We start from the raw sequence: 21031 nt of genomic DNA on the forward strand, positions 1-21031 counted from the left end.
GTAACATACAGGGTGGATAAAGGGGAACCAGTGGATGTGGTGAATTTGGACTTCCAAAAGGCATTTGACAAGGTTCCACACAAAAGATTACTGATCAAGATAAAAAATCACGGGATTGGGGGTAATATACTGGCATGGGTGGAAGATTGGCTATCTAACAGAAAACAAAGAGTTGGGATAAATGGTTCGTTCTCGGGCTGGCAATCAGTAACTAGTGGTGTTCCGCAGGGGTCAGTGCTGGGACCCCAACTCTTTACAATCTATATTAACGATTTGGAGGAAGGGACCGAGTGCAACATATCCAAGTTTGCCGACGATACAAAGATGGGAGGGAAAGCAGTGAGTGAGGAGGACATAAAAAACCTGCAAAAGGACACAGACAGGCTAAGTGAGTGGGCAGAGATTTGGCAGATGCAATATAATGTTGGAAAGTGTGAGGTTATGCACTTTGGCAGAAAAAATCAAAGAGCAAGTTATTATCTAAATGGAGAGAAACTGCAAAGTGCTACAGTACAAAGGGATCTGGGGGTCCTGGTGCATGAAACACAAAAAGTTAGTATGCAGGTGCAGCAGGTGATCAGGAAGGCCAATGGAATCTTGGCTTTTATTGCAAGGGGGATGGAGTATAAAAACAGGGAAGTCTTGCTGCAGTTATACAGGGTATTGGTGAGGCCACACCTGGAATACTGCGTGCAGTTTTGGTTTCCATATTTAAGAAAAGATATACTTGCTCTCGAGGCGGTTCAGAGAAGGTTCACTCGGTTGATTCCAGAGATGAGGGGGTTGACGTATGAGGAAAGGTTGAGTAGGTTGAGACTCTACTCATTGGAGTTCAGAAGAATGAGAGGCGATCTTATCGAAACATATAAGATTGTGAGGGGGCTTGATCAGGTGGATGCGGTGAGGATGTTTCCACTGATGGGTGAGATTAGAACTAGGGGGCATAATCTTGGAATAAGGGGCTGCCCTTTCAAAACTGAGATGAGGAGAAACTTCTTCACTCAGAGGGTAGTAAATCTATGGAATTTGCTACCCCAGAGAGCTGTGGAAGCTGCAACATTAAATAAATTTAAAATGGAGATAGACATTTTCCTAGCAGATAAGGGAATTAGGGGTTACGGGGAGAGGGCAGGGAAGTGGACTTGAGTCTAGGTTCAGATCAGCCATGATCCTATTGAATGGCGGAGCAGGCCCAAGGGGCCATATGACCTACTCCTGCTCCTATTTCTTATGTTCTTATGTTCTTATTCATTATCTTTAGACAGACTTTAAAATGAATCACGTGTTTTTATAAAGCACTTTTATTCCTAATAGCAAGCAGTCTCATTTTTGCTAATAATGGTGAATGACAATAGGTATTCATTGTGTTATAACCTTGTCCAGTCTATGTCTCCTCCACCTCATATTGAAGGGCAAATGTAAACTTAGTGTCAAACATTTTGTCTGAAACGCCAACATTGAGATACTTGGAGTCCTGTGTGTTGCAATTTCCTTCCCAGAAGCCATCCTTTGTCATGTTCAGTGGACAAGCCCCTTTGCCATATACCTGAACCTTTCTCACGTGGGGGATTCTAAGCTTGAATTTCACCACCTGGTTATTTGGCAGAGTCCCAGTTAGCGGCTCCACTAATTCGCATCCATCAGTCCAGGAGCTGAAAATTTTAGGGAAGCCCAGCCAGTGGACATTCCGATTTATACATGAGATGAAGTATTCACACACGTGGTCATGCATGGGGCTGTGATCCGTCTTGTCCTTTGCAAAGATTGCAAAAACATAAAGCCCCACTCGAGGCAGTTGGATCTTGAATTCCACCCAATTGCCTTGTTGAGTTTTGAAGACGTGATTTCTCATGGCCTCATCTGACAAGTTGACGTCGTCACTTGACAGTTTGCTGGTGAAAGAGAGATCTTTATTCAGCATAAACCTTACTGTACATTTTCCGTCATCGCTGTAAATGAGGGGCTCAGGGTGTGAGGGCTGAAGAAGTCCCTTTGTCTCAGTAAGCCAACTGGGACCCAGAGGATTGTGAAATGCCATTGGCAGTTGAAAGTTTTCATCAATAGAATCGCATTTAATCAAATATGCACATATGAAGGAATACATCTCGTCTTCAGCATTCCACAGTTTGGCATAGATCTTTAACTTGTGGTCTCCAATCTTTTCAGGGAGAACCTCTAGCTTCATGCCATATTTAGTTAGGGTTATGATAGCACAGTCCTTTTTATCATCCAGATTGTACATGAATAACGTTGGATAGTGGCCTTCGACATTGATGATAACTCTTCCGTTCACTGTTTGAAATGATTGAAAATTAGTTAAACAAGTTAGACATGTCCGCATTAGTGAACTCTGCTATGGGTTTTTGCTGGGTTTTAGTATGGTACGAGGTGTGTTAGCATATCTTTGCTTAAAGCGACAGGTATACCCAACACATACAAAACCAAACTGCTGACTCCCATATTTTCATAATGTGGTTTTGTGTGTGTATTTTTTGATGCCTTGGCATGGAAGACCTGAAGTAACAGGAAATTACTTTATTAATTAATCTGGTTATGTTCCAGGGCTCTCATTACCATAACTGGGCCAGCCATACCCAGGATGATTGGCAGTGCTCTGTATGCATTACCCAGGCTGCTTCATCCCATCCTCTGTGGTAACATGGAACAGTGCATAAGTCATTGCTTATGTTGATCATTGAGTTATGGCCACATTTTAAACCTGAGTAACATCACCTGCGGTAAGCTGCACAGTGCAACTCCCTGATGCCGCTGATAGCACTCCCACCCACTGTTACCCCCGGTTGATGGCACAGGCCAGGGCTAGACCTTGGAGACTTTCTGTCACTCTCGCCTCTGAGTCAGAAGTTTGTGGGTTCAAGTCCCACTTCAGAGACTAGGCTGACACTCCAGTGCAGTGCTGAGGAAGTGCTGCACTGTCAGGGGTTCTGTCTTTTGGATGAGACATTAAACCGAGGCCCCGTCTGCCCTCTCGGGGACATAAAAGATTCTATGGCACTATTTATCTCCCTGCCCCCCAACACCCCCCGTTCAAAAGTGCAGTTCACCTGAATTTCCTGAATTCATACCCGTTCTGAACAGGCTAAAAATTGTAGGTGCAACAGGCTCCAAATTGATATTTCTGATGTCTACTGCTGATTGTTTTCGGCATTTTTCTAAAATTTTACTTCACAGATTTAAAATGTATTTTCTGTACCTTTGAATGAATCTTTCTGGCAGCAGAATGAGTTGCACTAAAAATTGAAATACTTCCATAATTGCATTTTCTTAACCATAATGTGCCAATTGGTAGCTGGCTTCAAACTTTCATTTTCATGCTTAATGAGGGACTTAAAGAAGGGATATGGCGTAAATTTGGCACATTCCTTTGGACCCAATTGTTTACACTGGTTTTTACATTCTGGCTTATGCTAGAAATCAACCAGGGAATTCAAGAAATCAAATCGGGAATTCAGAAGAAACTTCTTCACCCAGAGAGCGGTGAGAATGTGGAACTCGCTACTACAGGGAGTGGTTGAAGTGAATAGTATAGATGCATTTAAGGGGAGGCTGGACAAGCATATGAGGGAGAAGGGAAGAGAGGGTTATGCTGATAGATTTAGATGAGGAAAGATGGGAGGAGGCTCGAGTGTAACATAAAGACCAGCATGGACTGGGTGGGCCGAATGGCCTGTTTCTGTGCTGTATATCCTCTGTAATCCTATGTAATGAGGCTCTCAGGAAATTTGTTGTGTAACTTGCTGGTTATGCTGTTTCAGGAAATTCCAGGCCAATTCCAGGCCAATGTGTGTCTTTGAGTTTATAAACAAATGTATATAGATTTGTATGTTTATTCATCAATATTTCATTCCTTCCACCTTTATTGTAAAGTTATGAATAATCTCATTTTGAGTACGTTATACAATAGGAAAGAAAGCCAGGCTTGGATTTCCATCTTGGCTGGTTTCACTAATTGACATTTCTGGTTTGATCCAGTTTTGCCATATTGTGGTTTGATTGTAAATGCCACAGATTCATTGTAACAGCTGTTTTATTTGCTACCACGAGTGGATTGGAGTTGGGATTGCTGACCAATAGTTTTGAAAAAAACCTTCTTAACTTTCATGATTGTTGTTGATTTACAGATCTAGAGGCCCATCACACTGAGGACAAGTCTCTATCTAGCCTTGTCTGATGGGCGATATATTGATTTACAGAATCTCCCCGTTCTCTTTCTCGCTCTCTCTTTCTCTCTCTCTCTCTCTCTGTTTCTCTCTCCCCCCTTCTCTCTCCCTCTTTCTCTGTCTCTCTTTGTCTTTCTCTCTCTTTGTCTCTCTCTGCCTCTCTCACTCTGTCACATTCTCTCTTCTTCCCCAATGATTCCATGTTCCAACCTATCATACGATTCTGAGAACTTTACACATGTTCACACTCTCTCGCTACTTACCTGTGGACACCACCTGTACATCTGGATGGATGTATGTCAGGCCAAGATTATAAAAATCTCCAGTCCTAAACACCATGTTTTCAAATATTCTGAGGGAAATCCTTGGAGAAATCATCTGCCACTTTTTGTCCATGGGGAAATGATTATTGATGAAAAGTGAGGGATGTGTAAAGAAATAAAATTCAACATACCTGCAATATAAAGACAGTATATCTTAGAGTCATGTGAAATAAAATGCCTGAGTAGCATTGTAAAATGGCAGTAGTTAATTTTGTACTGTGGTGAGCTTGGGGTCTGTGAGTGACCTTTTTCAGTCAATTTCATCTCCTATACAAGTGAAGCCCCAACTCTCACTCACCAATTCACCTTTCACCAGTCTGGTGAAAAAGTACACAAGGCACTTGCACAATTCAGAGGCTCAGACAATGTAAACACACTTGTTTCCTAGGGTGGAAGTTATATCAGATACACCGTTACCTTCAAACTCCAAAACATCTGAATTTGACCATTTACAATACCAACAACCCTAGTGGCTTCTTATTAATAAGATTAACCGTTTTGTGCTGCTAAATTTACCCCCGAGGAAGACAGACCCTACTTTGGTTATCAAAGGATGGATACATGTGAAGGAGCTGCAACTCCACAATTATTAGCACCAATGCCAGTTCAGGAGCCATACTTGGTTTTATTCCTGCTGGACTGCCAGCGTCACATCTTAATGCAGTGGGGAGAGTGTGGCTTCCTCAATGTGTCTGCTAATGTCACTCCTTTTGCCCGTGAGGAAATCACAAGACCACCATTCTGTACATTTCCCTCATAGCCTGGCCATGAAGGACCGTGTGCAGACAATCGAAGCACAAACTGACGTCGGAGCATGAACGCGGCTCGTTGCCCAAAATATTCCAGATAACTGTTCTTTAAATTCCCTCTGCCAAAATGCTATAGACAATCAAAGTATTTACTTTCTACATTATGACCCAATCACTTGGGTTCTTAATTGGAATTGGTCCTGATACCTGATTGATGAACCTTTTAGATACACATCACAAGATGTAGGCGGTGCATGTACCATGATCTGAGTCAAGTTCATTTTAAGATGAACATCACAGATTGGCAGAGAGAAGAGACTTGTTGATCGATTTGTGCAGGATTCAAAGTCCAAACTTCAATCTATTTACACATGTGAACCTTGAGTAGACTCCCTTTCCTTCATTTGAGGGAGTGCTATGGGAAAGTGTGTTCTGTTATAGAGGATGACAGTAGTATTGTGAGTGGAACTGTGTTAAGTTGAATTCTGTGATTGGCTCCCTCTCTTGTTTTCTCTGCACTCTCTCCTTGTCTTTCTTTTTCCAACTGCTGATGGTAGTCCATTAATGCTAGCACTGGTTCTCTACGAAACTGTTCTTCCACCTCCTCAATACCAAGCTACACTTGGTTTAATGCCACCTCATGAACATTTGTCAGATTTCCCTTACCAACCCCAATCTGGAAGGGAAAAGACAGTAGTCTAACCTGTTACATCTCCCAGTAACCGAGGCCATATGTTTCAACACTGAATAGAAGTTCCAGTAAGCTGCATGTTGGGCATAAATTTATTTTCAAATACTATTTCATATTACAGGTGGAATCCATTTTTCTTATGATAATTGTCAACCTGAGAGTTCTTATTTTTATGCCCGCAAATCCTGCCACCACCCCCACTCCGCCCCGCCCCCCCCCCAGTTCTTCCAGAGCCCCTCAACCTCTTGAGTCATCCCGAGACTTCTCTTTCAGTGCTCTCTTCCTTGCCCACCTCCACCTTGCAGCCCACTCAAGAGTTACCTCATGCTGCCAGCTTCCCCCATAAATGCTGGTGGAGGCAAAGTTCTCCCAGATCCCAATTCCATGGAGTCTTGCACTCCAGTCTTCCCACACCCCATCCCCTAAAACTGCTCTTTGGCCCAGCCTTACCCCTTTCATTCGCTCACAGGATGCATCATCCTCTGCTCCCTCTCTCCCTTTCTTCTTCCTGGCTGGAGACCACTATCTCCTTCCACACTCCCGCCTCCACCTCCCCCCCCCCCCAAACATCCAGAAGTTCCTCCTGGCCTGAACCTCAGCTGCACCTTTTCTCTCAACCATCCATGTTGTGTCACCTCATCAACAGCCTCTCCATTCTAACCTGGTCCTCATCGCCTCCCGTCTTCTTGGACTAGACTGGGAAAGAAATGGAGCGACAGTTACACAGAGAGATGTCAATGAGTAATGCGATGGAGATTGTCTATGTTGCCACATGTTGTGTGTTAAATAATACAATGCCTCTGTCATGATAAATTGTGAATACAAAGAGGTGGAAGTGATACTTCAGTTGTACAGAGCTTTGGTTAGACCCCATTTAGAAAACTGTGTACAGTTCTGGGCCCCGCACCTCAGGAAGGATATATTGTTCTCGGAGTGGGAGCAGCGCAGATTCACCAGAATGATACCGGGGCTGAAATGGTTAAATTACGAGGACAGGTTGCATAAACTTGACTTGTATTCCCTTGAGTTCAGAAAGTTGAAAGGTGGTCTGATTGAGGTGTTTAAAATTATAAAGGGATTCAATAGGGTAGATACAGAGAAACTGTTGTCTCTGGTGGGGGCTTCTTCTCTCAGAGAAATGATGCACCTGACGAAGGAGCAGCGCTTCGAAAGCTTGTGATTTCAAATAAAGCTGTTGGACTATAACCTGGTGTTGTGTGACTTCCTACATTTGTCCACCCCAGTCCAACACCGGCATCTCCACATCATGGCTTCAAAATGAAGCCCCATTTAAATATTTAGGATCTTCTTTAGTACGTTTTATTTCTCCTGTTTAGGTCTCCTTTTACCTCATGCCTTGATTACTGTCGATGTTACTAGGCAGCTAACCTACTCACAGATTTAATTCCAATGTCACTCTTTCTCTCATAGAGAAAACAAGAGCACCTCTCCATACTCACTTCTCTCTAAAGGATTGAAGCACAAAGCCATATGCTTCTCCTCTGTCACACAAAGCTTAGAGCTGTATCACATTACACTCCGCATCACCCAAATTATTCCCACTCATTTTCCCTTAAATTCTACAGAAATTAAAATGTCTGAGAAAATGAGAATGGATTTTCTTTTAATGGATGAAGCATATCCACATCCCTGGTAGCCCAATTCAGATCACTTTGAGTTATCAATTGGAATTTTGCTGGTCTCTGAGTTATAGCCCTTTGGATATTTTATTACATTATTTACCAAGGTCTGTCTGTACCTGTGGGGCAAATGTAAGGTCCGTGGTCGAACAATTTGTTTATGACCCAATTTGTGTATAGCCCAGATTCATTATAACACTGAATTCAATATAGAATCATTCAGTTTTGTCTTAAATGTGATCATTTATAAAAGGTTACAGTTACTGTCTAGATTTTCACCCAAAGTGAACAGAATATGTCATTGGTGGGAATGCTATTCCAGGCTTATTCAGCATGTCAGATTGCCAGTTTGGGTTATTTTTTAACTCATTCTAGTGCATCATTTCTCTGAGAGAAGAAGTATCCATACATCGCATGGAAATAATGTCATAACTGAGGAGGTCCACTAGGGCTATAGTGCACTGTACCATGAAATACTGCAACACAATCAGCCACACCTTTAGTGGAAAGGGACTGAACAGTGATGAGGCATTCCCCTCAGGGAGCCAGGTTAGAGGCCTGGTTTCCTTGCATAATTGGGCCATTCCCTGGTGGCTGATTGCAGAGCAACATCAGCAAAATCCTGCGAATGGGTCACCTGTTTGCAGTCTTGGACAGGTACATAGAGACCTCAATCAAAGGGAAAGATGAAAAACCACAAAGATAACTTGCCCCTGAGAGTACAAGTTTAAAATGGGACTTAGGAGAGGTTGAGAAGGAGGTCCGGCAGACAGTGGTCCTGTCCAACAGGTATGATGTACTCACTACCTGTGAGGACAAGGAGAAAGACTGCGGGGAGGACAACCACCATGCAGACCAAGGCACTGTGGCTCAGAAGGCAGTCCAAGGGTGGTGTGGGGGGGGTGGTGGGAGAGCAGAATAGAAATGTGGTAGTGATAGGGGTTGCTATCATTAGGGGGATAGATAGCATCCTCTGCAGCCATGAAGGAGAATCCCAAAGGGTGTGTTGCCTACCCGGTGCCAGGGTAAGGGATATCGCAAGGCAGCTGGGGAGGAACTTGGAAAGGGAGGGGGTAAACCAGTTGTCCTGGTCCATGTCGGAACAAACGACATAGGTAGGAACAGGGAGAAGGTCCTGCTGAAGGAGTATCAGGAGTTAGGAGCTAAATTAAAAAGCAGGACTTCGAGGGTAATAATCTCTGGATTATTGCCCAAGCCACTTGCAAATTGGCATAGAAGCAGTTAGATCAGGAGAATTAACACGTGGCTAAAGAGCTGGTGTAGAACAGAGGGATTCCTTTTCATGGGACACTGGCACCAGTTCTGGGACAGGAAGGAGCTGTACCGATGGGACGGATTCCACCTGAAATGGGATGGGACCCGTGTCCTAGTGGAAAGGGTAAATAGGGAGGTAGCAAAGGCTTTAAACTAGTAAGATGGGGGAGGGATCTACAAGAAATAGAAACATAGAAGATAGGAGCAGGAGTAGGCCATTCGGCCCTTCGAGCCTGCTCCGCCATTCAATGAGATCATGGCTGATCATCCAAATTCAGTACCCTGTCCCTGCCTTCTCCCCATATCCCTTGATCCCTTTAGCCTCAAGAAACATATCCAACTCTTTCTTGAATATATTTAATGAACTGGCCTCCACCGCCCTCTGTGGCAGAGAATTCCACAGATTCACCACTCTCTGGGTGAAGAAATTCCTCCTCATTTCTGTCCTAACTGTCTTACCCCTTATCCTTTGACTATGACCCCTGGTTCTGGACTCCCCGGCCATCAGAAACATCCTTTCTGCATCTAGTCTGTCCAGATCTGACAGAATTTTATAGGTTTCGATGAGATCCCCTCTCAATCTTCTAAACTCCAGTGAGTATAAGCCCAATTGACAAAATCTCTCCTCGTACGTCATTCCTGCCATCCCAGGTATCAGCCTGGTGAATCTTCGCTGCACTCCCTCCATGGCAAGAACGTCCTTCCTCAGGTAAGGTGACCAAAACTGCACACAATACTCAAGGTGTGGTCTCACCAAGGCCCTGTACAACTGCAGCAAGACATCCTTGTTCTTGTACTCAAACCCTCTTGCTACGAAGGCCAACATACCATTTGCCTTCTTAACCGCCTGCTGCACCTGCATGCTTACCTTCAGCGACTGGTGCACAATAACACCCAGGTCTCTTTGCACTTCCCCTTCTCCCAATCTATTGCCATTCAAATAATAATCTGCCTTCCTGTTTTTGCCACCAAAGTGGATAACCTCACATTTATCCACATTATAGTGCATTTGCCATGTTTCTGCCCAATCACCCAACCTGTCCAAATCGTAGTGGAGTTTCACGACATCCTCCTCACAGCTTACCCTCCCACCCAGCTTTGTGTCATCTGCAAATTTGGAGATATTACATCCAATTCCCTCGTCCAGATCATTAATATATATTGTGAACAGCTGGGGTCCTAGGACCAATCCTTGCGTTTCCTCCGGGTGCTCCGGTTTCCTCCCACAGTCCAAAGATGTGCGGGTTAGGTTGATTGGCTGTGATAAATTGACCCTTAGTGTTAGGGGGATTAAATACATGGGGTTACGGGGATCGGGTGGGATATGTGTTGGTGCAGGCTCGATGGGCCGAAATGGCCTCTATCTGCACTGTGGGGTTTCTGTGATTCTGTGATACCCCACTAGTCACTGCCCGCCACTCGGAAAATGACCCATTTATTCCAAATGAAACCAGCCTAAATATAAACAAAACAGGAAAGGAAAGCATAGGCAAGAGTAAAGTAAGGGAGGGCATTGATGGCCAGGGAGTAAATAGAGTAATAGAACAGGAGAGTAAAAAGATGGTTAAAAATAAAGTGAAAGGAACTGCTATTAAAAATGAGTTAAACTGTCTGTACAACAATGCACACAGTGTCTGTAATAAAACAGGGGAGCTGGAGGCATTCATGTGTTGCGAGAAACCAGACATAGTAGGGATTACTGAGATATGGCTACAGAAAAATCAGGACTGGGAATTAAACATTGCAGGGTATAACATATTTAGAAAAGATAGAGAAGAAAAAAGGGGAGGTGGAATAGCTGTACTTATTAGAGATAACATAATGGCAGTAGAAAAAAGTGACGCAGCTATCAGCAAGACAGAAACAGAATCCATGTGGGTAGAGATAATAAAGGATCAATCACACTAATAGGGGTAGTCTACAGACCACCTAATAGTGGAAAGGAGGTGGAGGAAGAAATATGCAAACAAATTAGGGAAATGAGTAAAAAACATAGAATAATAATCATGAAGGATATTAATTGGACAGAAGAGGTTGGTAAAGGGCATAGGAAATGAAATTCCTACAATATGTACAAGACTCCTTTTTAAACCAATATGTAAAAAGCCCAACAAGGGAGGATTCGCTATTGGATCTAGTAATGGGGAATGAACCAGAGCAGATAAGAGAAGTAAAAGTGGAGGAACATCTAGGCAATAGCGACCATGATATAATACGCTTTAAGATATTAATTGAGAAGGACATAAGTATGATGAAGACCAGGGTAATAGATTGGAGAAAAGCTGATTTTGAGGGGCTGAGAATAGAACTTGGGAAAATAAAATGGACAACAATATTGGCAAACAATGATGTAGAACAGCAATGGGGAACATTTAAAATGGTGTTCAACAGAGTGCAGGAAAAATATATTCTGCTAAAAAGAAAGAACAAAATAAGCACTAATAGGACACCATGGATGAATAAAGCCATAAGGGAAAAAATTGAGGGTAAGGAAAGAAACATACATTAAGTACATGGACAGCAGGGGAGAACATGGGAAGGGAGAAAATAAAAAGATTAGGAGAGAAGTTAAAAAAACTATTAGGAAGGCAAAGAGGAACTATGAAATTAAATTATCAAGGAACATAAAACAAAATAGTAAAATATATTATAGGCACATAAATTAAAAAGGTCAGGATGGAAATAGGACCATTAAGGGAAGGACAGAATAATACCACAGGCAGTGATAGAGAGATGGCAGAAATATTAAATAATTACTTTGCTTCAGTATTTACCAGGGAGATAGAACAGGTGGACATGACATTGGATCATGATATTAGTAATGAAATAACTGCATTTAAAATAAAAAGAAGTGATACATTAAATAAACTAATTAAACTCAAAGAAGAAAGAAAACCCTGGTCCAGATAGATTACATCCACGCATTTTAAAAGGATCTAGGGAAGAGATAGCAGAGGCATTACTACACATGTTTAATAATTTGTTAAAAAAAGTTGTTGTTCCAGAGGACTGGCGAATAGTGAATGTAATAATACCTATATTTAGGACGGGGGATAGAATATGTCCAGGGAACTATAGACCAGTCAGCTTAACATTGGTGGTAGGAAAAATAATGGAATCTCTATAAAGGAGAAAATAGAAGAACATCTGGAAGCCAAAAATATAATAATGAATAGTCAGCATGGATTTCAAAAGGGAAAGTGTTGCTTGACCAACCTCATTGAATCTTTTGAAGCGGTGACAGAAATAGTAGACAAGGGTAATGCAGTAGATGTAATTTATCTAAATTTTCAAAAGACCATCGATAAGGTACCACATAATAGACTAATGAATAAGGTCAGAGAATGTGGAGTGAGGGGATGAGTAGCAGAATGGATTGCTGGCTGGCTTCAGGTCGGAAAGCAGAGTCGGAATAAAGGGTAGCTATCACAGTGGCAGAAAGTAGATAGTGGTGTTCCACAAGGATCAGTGCTGGGACCACTGCTGTTCACAATTTACATTAACGATTTAGACTTTGGAATCAAAAAATACAATTTCAAAATTTGCAGATGACACCAAATTGGAGGGGGATAGTCAATACTGAGGAGCACTGCAACAAATTACAGGAGGACATTAATAAACTTGCAGAATGGGCATATAATTGGCAAATGAATTTCAACACAGGTATTACATTTTGTTAAGAAGAATAGGTCACTTATTACTTGGAGGGTGTGAGTCTGGGCAGGGTAGTAACTTCTTTACCCAGAGAATGGTGAGAATGTGGAACTCGCTACCACAGGGAATGATTGCAGTGAATAGTATAGATGCATTTAAGGGGAGTAGAGCTAAGCATATGAGGGAGAAGGGAATAGAGGGTTACGCTGATAGATTTAGATGAGGAAAGACGGGAGGAGGCTCAAGTGGAGCATAAATGCCGGCATGGACTGGTTGGGCCGAATTGCCTGTTTCTGTGCCGTATATCAAATGTAATCCTATGTAAAATACCCATGTTATTTTATGCCTTCTATGCCTGTCAATGTGGAAATGGGTGAATGATGAAGAAACTATGCAAGGTGAAAGGGAAGACTTACTTGTAAGTAAATTTGGTGCAGGCCTCATTAACGTGGCCCGCTCCCCAAGTACTGTCCAGGAGGTGCCACTTCCCTTCCAGAAACACAGCATTCCACGCGTGATCTGCTTCCCCTTTGAATTTCTTTCCAACATCATAATTGTAGCCTTTGGAGTATCCTTCGATTTCAGTACACGCTATACCTGCAATTCTAATTTGTTGGCATTTAATATACAGTCAATCATCAACTGCATCCAGTTTATTTTTTCATTTTGAGAAACTTGTAAAGGGCCAAAGTAAATAGTGTTGAGTACCACTAGGGTTCGATAAAAATGGGAAGAGAACATGGGATCATTCAGCCAAGGGATGCCAAGTTGAGTTTTACAACTCTGTAGCTTGTAGAATCACAGAATCACAGAAACCCCACAGTGCAGATAGAGGCCATTTTGGCCCATCGAGCCTGCACCAACACATATCCCACCCTATCCCCGTAACCCCACGTATTTAATCCCCCTAACACTAAGGGTCAATTTATCATAGTCAATCATCCTAACCCGCACATCTTTGGACTGTGGGAGGAAACCGGAGCACCCAGAGGAAACCCATGCAAACACGGGGAGAATGTGCAAACTCCACACAGACAGTCACCCGAGGCCGGATTCGAACCCGGGTCCCTGGCGCTGTGAGGCAACAGTGCTAACCACTATGCCAGGAGAAGGAGGAGATGCCTGCGGGAGATAATAAATATTCCATAGTTTTGAGGTCTTGAAAAAATGTAGTTTGGAAATGGTGCAATGGATCTTGATTTCAACACTCTCAGGAGAAAAAAGATGTAGGGCAACTTTACAGGGTCATTGTCACCCCCAGGACCTGTTTGGCAGATGAAACACTTGCAAAGAATCAAGTTTAATATCCTTTTGTTTGTTTGGATTTCCTGTTTGTAGAAAGATGTTAGTTTTTTTATTCGTTTTTATGGGATCTAAGCGTCGCTGGCAAGGCCAGTACTTATTGCCCATCCCTAGTTGCCCTTGAGAACGTGGTGGTTAGCCTCCGCCTTGAACCGCTGCAGTCCGTGTGGTGAAGGTGCTCCCACAGTGCTGTTAGTGAGGGAGTTCCAGGATTTTGACCCAGCGACGGTGAAGGATCGACGATATACTTCTAAGTCAGGATGGTGTGTGACTTGGAGGGGATCTTGGAGGTGGTGGTGTTCCCATGCGCCTGCTGCTCTTGTCCTTTTAGGTGGAAGAGGTCGCGGGATTGGGAGGTGCTTCCGAAGAAGCCTTGGCGAGTTGCTGCAGTGCATCTTGTAGATGGTACACACTGCAGCCACGGTACGCCGGTGGTGGAGGGAGTCAATGTTTAAGGTGGTAGAGGGGGTGCCAATCAAGCAGGCTGCTTTGTCCTGCATGGACTGCTTCATTATCTGAGGAGTTGTGAATTGCACTGAACACTGTGCAGTCATCAGCAAACATCCCCATTTCTGACCTTATGTTGGAGGGAAGGTCATTGATGAAGCAGCAGAAGATGGTTGGGCCGAGGACATTGCCCTGAGGAACTCCTGCAGCGATGTCCTGGGGCTGTGATGATTGACTACCTTTGTGGTATGACTCCAGCCAGTGGAGAGTTTTCCCCCCCGATTCCCATTGACTTCAGTTTTATTAGGGCTCCTTGATGCCACACTCGGTCAAATGCTGCCTTGATGTCAAGGGCAGTCACTCTCACCTCACCTCTGGAATTCAGCTCTTTGTCCATGTTTGGACCAAGGCTGTAATGAGGTCGGGAGCCGAGTGGTCTTGGCGGAACCCAAACTGGGCATCAGTGAGCAGGTTATTGGTGAGTAAGTGTCACTTGATAGCACTGTCGATGACACCTTCCATCATTTTGCTGATGATTGAGAGTAGACTGATGGGGTGGTAATTGGCCGGATTGGATTTGTCCTTCTTTTTGTGGACAGTATATATCTTGGCAGTTTTCCATATTGTCGGATAGATGCCAATGTTGTAGCTGTACTGGAACAGTTTGGCTAGAGGCACAGCTAGTTCTGGAGCACAAGTCTTCAGCACGATAGCCGGGATGTTGTCAGGGCCCATAGACTTTCCAGTGTGCTCAGCCGTTTCTTGATATCACGTGGAGTGAATCGAATTGGCTGAAGACTGGCTTCTGTGATGGTGGGGACCTCAGGAGGAGGCCGATATGAATCATCCACTCGGCACTTCTGGCTGAAGATGGTTGCAAATGCTTCAGCCTTGTCTTTTGCACTCGCGCTGGGCTCCGCCATCATTGAGGATGGAGATATTCATGGAGCCACCTCCTCCCATTAGTTGTTTAATGGTCCACCACCATTCACGACTGGATGTGGCAGGACTGCAGAGCTTTGATCTGATCCGTTGATTGTGGGATCGCTTAGCCCTGTCTATAGCATGCTGTTTCCGCTTTTTAGCATGCATGTAGTCCTGTGTTGCTGCTTCCCCAGTTTGGCACCCCATTTTTAGGTACGCCTGGTGCTGCTCCTGACTGATTCATCCTTCTACACTCCTTACTGATTCATCAGCTGAGGGAGGGCAGTAGGTGGTAATCAGCAGGAGGTTTCCTTGAACATGCTTGACCTGAAGCCATGAGACTTCATGGGGTCCGGAGTCAATGTTGAGGACTCCCAGGGCCACTCCTTCCTGACTGTACACCACTGTGCCGCCGCCCCTGGTGGGTCTGTCCTGCCGGTGGGACAGGGCATACTCGGGGATGGTGATGGAGGAGTTTGGGACATTGGCTGAAAGGTATGATTCTGTGAGTATGACTATGTCAGGCAGTTGCTTGACTAGTCTGTGGGACAGCTCTCTCAATGTTGGCACAATCCCCAGATGTTGGTGAGGAGGACTTTGCAGGGTTGACTGCGCTGGGTGTGCCATTGCCGTGTCCGTAGCCGGTGCCGAGGTCGATGCCGGGTGGTCCGTCCGGTTTTATTTTTGTTATTTTATTTCGTAGCGGTTTGTTACAACTGAGTGGCTTGCTAGGCCCTTTCAGAGGGCAATTAAGAGTCAACCACTTTGCTGTGGGTCTGGAGTCACATATAGGCCAGGCCGGGTAAGGGCGGCAGATTTCCTTCTCTAGTTGCATTGACCATAATGTTTAAAGGGGGCCCTTTGAGGTTTGATCTGATTGGCTAGTTGATTTGAATTACAGATGGTCTGATTTAATAGGTTGCCTTTGATCTAAAGAACCGGTTTCTCCCATTGTAAAAACTTGTACACTCATGGACATGTGGAGTGTTATTATCTCACCGTCAACCATCCTGTAAACCAACATTTCGGGCTTTGTGAGACTCTAACTCCTTTGTTATTTAGATAACTGCTCAAGGTATTCTTTGATTTGTAGCAATGGTGCGATGGTTTGAGTTGAGCTGGGAAAGAATAGCTCTAGCTTCCCAGAAGTGTCCGTTTTTCCAACTTCAGAATTACAAACGGGAGCTTTGAGATAGAATGAAGTGTTTGAAAAACTGACTGTCTGGAGGGATTGTGATTTATCCTCGACAAAGCATTTGTGGTGGGCTGAATTCACAGTGCGATATCCAGAATATTGGAATATCCAAATGGTTGGGGCCCCTTGAACCAAAGTGGAAGGTTTTTTCATGCAGAGACAGGAAACCGGAGACAGCCGACCAAGTAATCCCCCTACTTTTGACATTAATGTAGGTGTCAGCCATGGCTCAGTGGGTAGCACTCTCCTCTCTAGTCAGAAGGTCGTGGGTTCAAGACCCTCTCCAGAGACCTAAACACATATTCCAGGCTGGCATTCCAGTGCTGCACTGTCGGTTTTTGGATCAGACGTTAAGCCATCTCAGGTGGCACTGTTTCTATATAGAGCCCGAGAGTTCTCCTTGGTGTCGTGGCTAATATTTAGCCCTTAACTAACATCACTAAAACAGATTGTCTGGTCATTATCACATTGCTGTTTGTGAATTGGCTGCTGCATTTCCCTCCATTACAACAGTGCCTACACTGCAAAAGAACTCCATTGGCTCTAAAGCACTTTGGGACGTCCTGAGGTCATGAAAGGCACTATAGAAATGCAAGCTCTTTCTTTCGTTAGTTTTGATTTGGGACAGCAATGTCCATGCCAGGCTCGCAAAGCTTCCTTAGCTGAAACTGGCTCCATATCCTGACCACAGAATTGTTGACGCACATTCACTGCTAGAGTGTTCCCTGTACCAGATAACTGAGGCAGAATGGAGTTACTGATAATGGCCGGGAATTTCCTCAGAGCTGCCGGCTTTCCCCTGTCGGCATAGCTTTGCCAGAAGTATGGCGGGAAACCCATTTACATGTGCAATACGAGGATTCCAAGGAAATTCCTGCTCAATGTTTTGAGTTCTGAAAGGGTCAATGATTCTCAGCGAAGAATATAAGCCTGGGAGGAGCAAAGTTCATCTGGCCCATCAAAGCTCATTCTTGCAGTGCCCTAACTTTCCCATCACAACATGCAACACTATCATGAACAACTTGAATGCTTTTGTTTCCATTAAACTGTCTGGAAGACCGTTCCAGCACCTCTGTTCCTACTCACCTGGCTTTTTTGTGAATTTATTTATTATTTAATACTTTGACGAGGTCCCAGTTTCGACCGCCTTTGATCTAGACTGCAAAAGGGTGGAATATCATCCAGTATCGCCCCTAAAATTGGGTGTGAAGCTGAGTAAAAGGGGGTGAAATCAACCCGTACCACCCCAATCTGGCCCACTTCCCTCCTGTCCACTCCTGTTCCACCGCTATGATAGTTGCCCCGGGGTACCATCTCAAATGGCCCCAAATGGCGGGAGAAGGCCTTGTAGTGGCAAGTATCTGCTCTTGCACAGGGTGATGTTGCAGATTCAAACCTCCTAAAAATGTGTGTCAACAGAAGAAGAGCTACAACAGTGAGGGTGAGACTAAGGCGCGATGTTAAAAGGGGGGTGGGGGTGGGTATCAGGCACGTGAGCCCCGAAGCAGGTGGCACCACCAGGCACGTGCAAGCTCGGCTGATTTTAACAGCCGCTGCTCATTACGATAACTTCCATTGGATTTCCGCTCGAACCCAGTCGGTGGGCGAGAGTGGAAGATCGCAGGCAGGAGGCTGCAGGATCGGGAAGTGGTCAGAGGAGGGTGGGTCAGGGCGAAGGTGGAAGGTGATCGGGGGAGTGGGGGATTGCCTGGGGCAAGGGAGGCCCAAGACTTCCTTGTGAGGCCTGGAGGAGAACTTGCTTCTCCTCCTGACCCACAAGGATACCGGAAAAAAAAACTTAGCTGCTGGGCCTCTTCTGGCCCACAATCCCCCTCCCGACAGTTTGGCCTGGGGGGAGTGGGGGTAAAGCCCGTCACTGCACCCCTGCTCAGGCCTCCAACGGAAATAGTAGATCGGGATCTGATCTGCATATTTGAAGAGGATCCCCGCCAGCTCAGGATGGTTGTCCCGCTCGCCTGCTCAAAAGTGCAGGTTAATATCTGACCCATCAGGAAGGCTGCAGGATCAGATAAGGTAATTCGAGCCACTCATTTTAATTGCCCCCAACTGTCCCCTGCCCGGCTGAGTGTGTGTAGGAATCTAAGAGCATGAAATGAGAAAAGCCCACCAGGACCGTCTAGTTCGCTTCCTTCTCCAACAATGTACACACTATGGTACCTCACCCATCTTCCTTTGTGAGAGAAAGCTCGCAATCAGTTCTCCCAGGCCCCAAAGGCAATCGTGCAAAACTACAGAATAAGCTTTTGTCCCCACATTCGACCATGGCCCGCTGCCGTCAATACACTGCACCCACCTTGAGGAAAACAGCACAGGAACTACTGGCTCCCATGGAGTATTTAATCACCTCAGGCTATAACCCCCATCCTGAAACTTTGCTTCCAGCCTCTGCTCCCTTTGCTCTCCCCTCACTATCATCCATTTCCTCCTCCCTCAATTGCCATCCATTTCTTCCGTTCGTTGCCACCCATGCTCCTCTGCTCAGTGCCACTCCTACCTGAGTTTGGTGGCTATTGCAGGTGGAAGCTGCTGTTCTTGTGAGAATTCCCACCTGCAGTATACAGCGGTCACAGCCCCTGCCATTAGCACTGGGAGCAGCATTGAGAGGAGATGGGACTGTTCCAGTACATTAGCCACCTGACGTAGGGATTATGAGGGGAGCGGCCCAGGCTGCACCAAACACAGACGATAGCCAAAACCTAAACACGCTGAGTGTCAGTGTGAAATGGTGGTGTGTAAATTGGGCAGGTGAAAGAAAAGGGGACTTTCAAATGGGATCAAAATTAAATGATTGAAGGCGAGCTGTGGATAACAGAAAGGGAAGGTGAAATATATGGAGCAGTGGCTGTGTGTCATGGTTGAGAGGTTTACACAGATGCCTCGCTTTGTTACCCCATAGAAATGGAGAAATGGTTTCCCTGGGAATTAGAAGAAACAAGATAAGTTGGCAGTGAGGGAATGAGGAATGCTGTCAGCTGTTTCAAAAAAGAAATGATTACGAAGAATTCTGAAAAATATAACATGCTGTTGAATATCTATGTTAGAACAGCAAGTGTTGATCGTGACACTGGCAGCACTGGGTTGCAAGGTTACTGAGCCTGACAGTGTGATGGACTATTCGTCTCCTCAATGAAAAAAAGAGCAAACTTGAATTTATATAGCACCTTTCAGGATGTTCCAAGTGCTTTACAGCCAATGAAGTGCTTTTGAAGTGTAGTCACTGTTGTAATGTAGGAAACGGGCAGCCAATTTGCGCACAGCAAGCTCCCACAAACAGCAATGTGATAACGACCAGATCATTTTTGTGATGTTGTTTGAGGGATAAATATTGTCCAGGACACCGGGGAGAACTCCCCTGCTCTTCTTCAAAATAGTGCTGTGGGATCTTTTACATCCACCTGAGAGGGTAGACGGGGCCTCGGTCTAAGGTCTCATCCGAAAGACGGCACCTCCGACAGTGCAGCACTCCCTCAGCACTGCACTGGAGTATCAGCCTGGATTATGTGCTCAATGAGTATCCGGACTGATAGTAATAACTTCCGTCACATAGCCAGCCTCACTTCAATGGAGCGTAACATTGGAAGGGGTGGAAAACAATGTCTGACCCGTGTCCCCTCCCCACCTGTCCCTGTCCAATCCCGGCAGGTTGGTTCAGTTAAAATTGGGGCTATAGAGTTTGAGTAGACATGGAACTAAGTAAATCACAGAGAGAGGGAAATGGTACTGGATATCCAAGAGTTAAATAAACGGGGAAGAGAGGAATAAGATAAAAAATGAGTACCAAGGAAACCTAGGCAGGATATATTAAGATGGAATGAAACTGCTGGAGAGGGTCATGAGATTAAAAGCAGCTGGAATAGAATAATGAATCTACAAAGGCATTAATGAGGTGAGATCATTGGCAAAATGCTGGGTGGATGTGGAGGGGGAATTTAAACTGGAATGCCATCGGGTAAATGAAGAGAGCTCCGTGGTATCAGGAATACTAATAGCAACAACAAGGTAAAGGTTGGGAACGTATCATAAATCGGCTGAAGCTTCCGAGTGTGAGGTCTGACTAGGGGATAGGTGGCGAGATGCTGAGCGGAATCCCCCGAGGAAAGTCTTGGGGCCTGTACTGTTTTTAATTTGCATTAATGAGTTGGACTCAGAGGCTCAATGCATACCAATCAAATTCAAAGATGATACCAAACTGTTATGTTCTTGATAGTTGAATCTGAAGAGGACTATGAGATACAACAAACTTGCTGTTCTACAGCACCTTTCGCAACCTCAGGATATCCCAAAGTGCTTCATAGCCAATGAAGTACTTTTAAATGCAGTCACTGTTGTAATGTAGGGAAACACAGCTGTCAATTTCTGCACAGCAAGATCCCACAAACAGCAATCAAATAAATGACCAGATAATTTGTTTTATTGACATTGGTTGAGGGATAAATGTTGACCAGGACATGAGGAGAACAGCCCTGCTCTTCGAATAGTGCCATGGAATTTTTTACATCCACATAAGAGGGCAGACAAGGCTTCGGTTTAATGCCCCATCCGAAAGACGGCACCTCTGACAGTGCAGCACTCCCTCAGTACTGCACTCGGAGTGTCAGCCTGGATTTTGTGCTCAAGCCCCTGGAGTTG

At 44.7% G+C, this 21031-nt stretch overlaps 1 protein-coding gene across 1 annotated transcript in view; it reads right to left on the reverse strand.

The window, feature by feature from the left end:
• Positions 1 to 1270: 1270 nt before the first annotated feature.
• Positions 1271 to 21031, reverse strand: part of LOC147116113 (kyphoscoliosis peptidase-like) — a 60823-nt gene continuing 41062 nt past the window's right edge. Inside the window, exons 3-5 of the mRNA XM_085990883.1 lie at positions 12930 to 13118; positions 4445 to 4635; positions 1271 to 2292 (exon numbers count right to left, since the gene is read on the reverse strand). Of these exons, the coding sequence (XP_085847009.1) occupies positions 1385 to 2292; positions 4445 to 4635; positions 12930 to 13118 (1288 nt within the window). The 3' untranslated portion in view covers positions 1271 to 1384. The remainder of the gene's footprint in view (positions 2293 to 4444; positions 4636 to 12929; positions 13119 to 21031) is intronic.

This window comes from Somniosus microcephalus, chromosome 6, assembly GCF_052327205.1.
Source record: "Somniosus microcephalus isolate GS21.2 chromosome 6, FLI_Smic_1.0, whole genome shotgun sequence".
In the NCBI taxonomy this organism is placed as follows: Eukaryota; Metazoa; Chordata; class Chondrichthyes; order Squaliformes; family Somniosidae; genus Somniosus; species Somniosus microcephalus.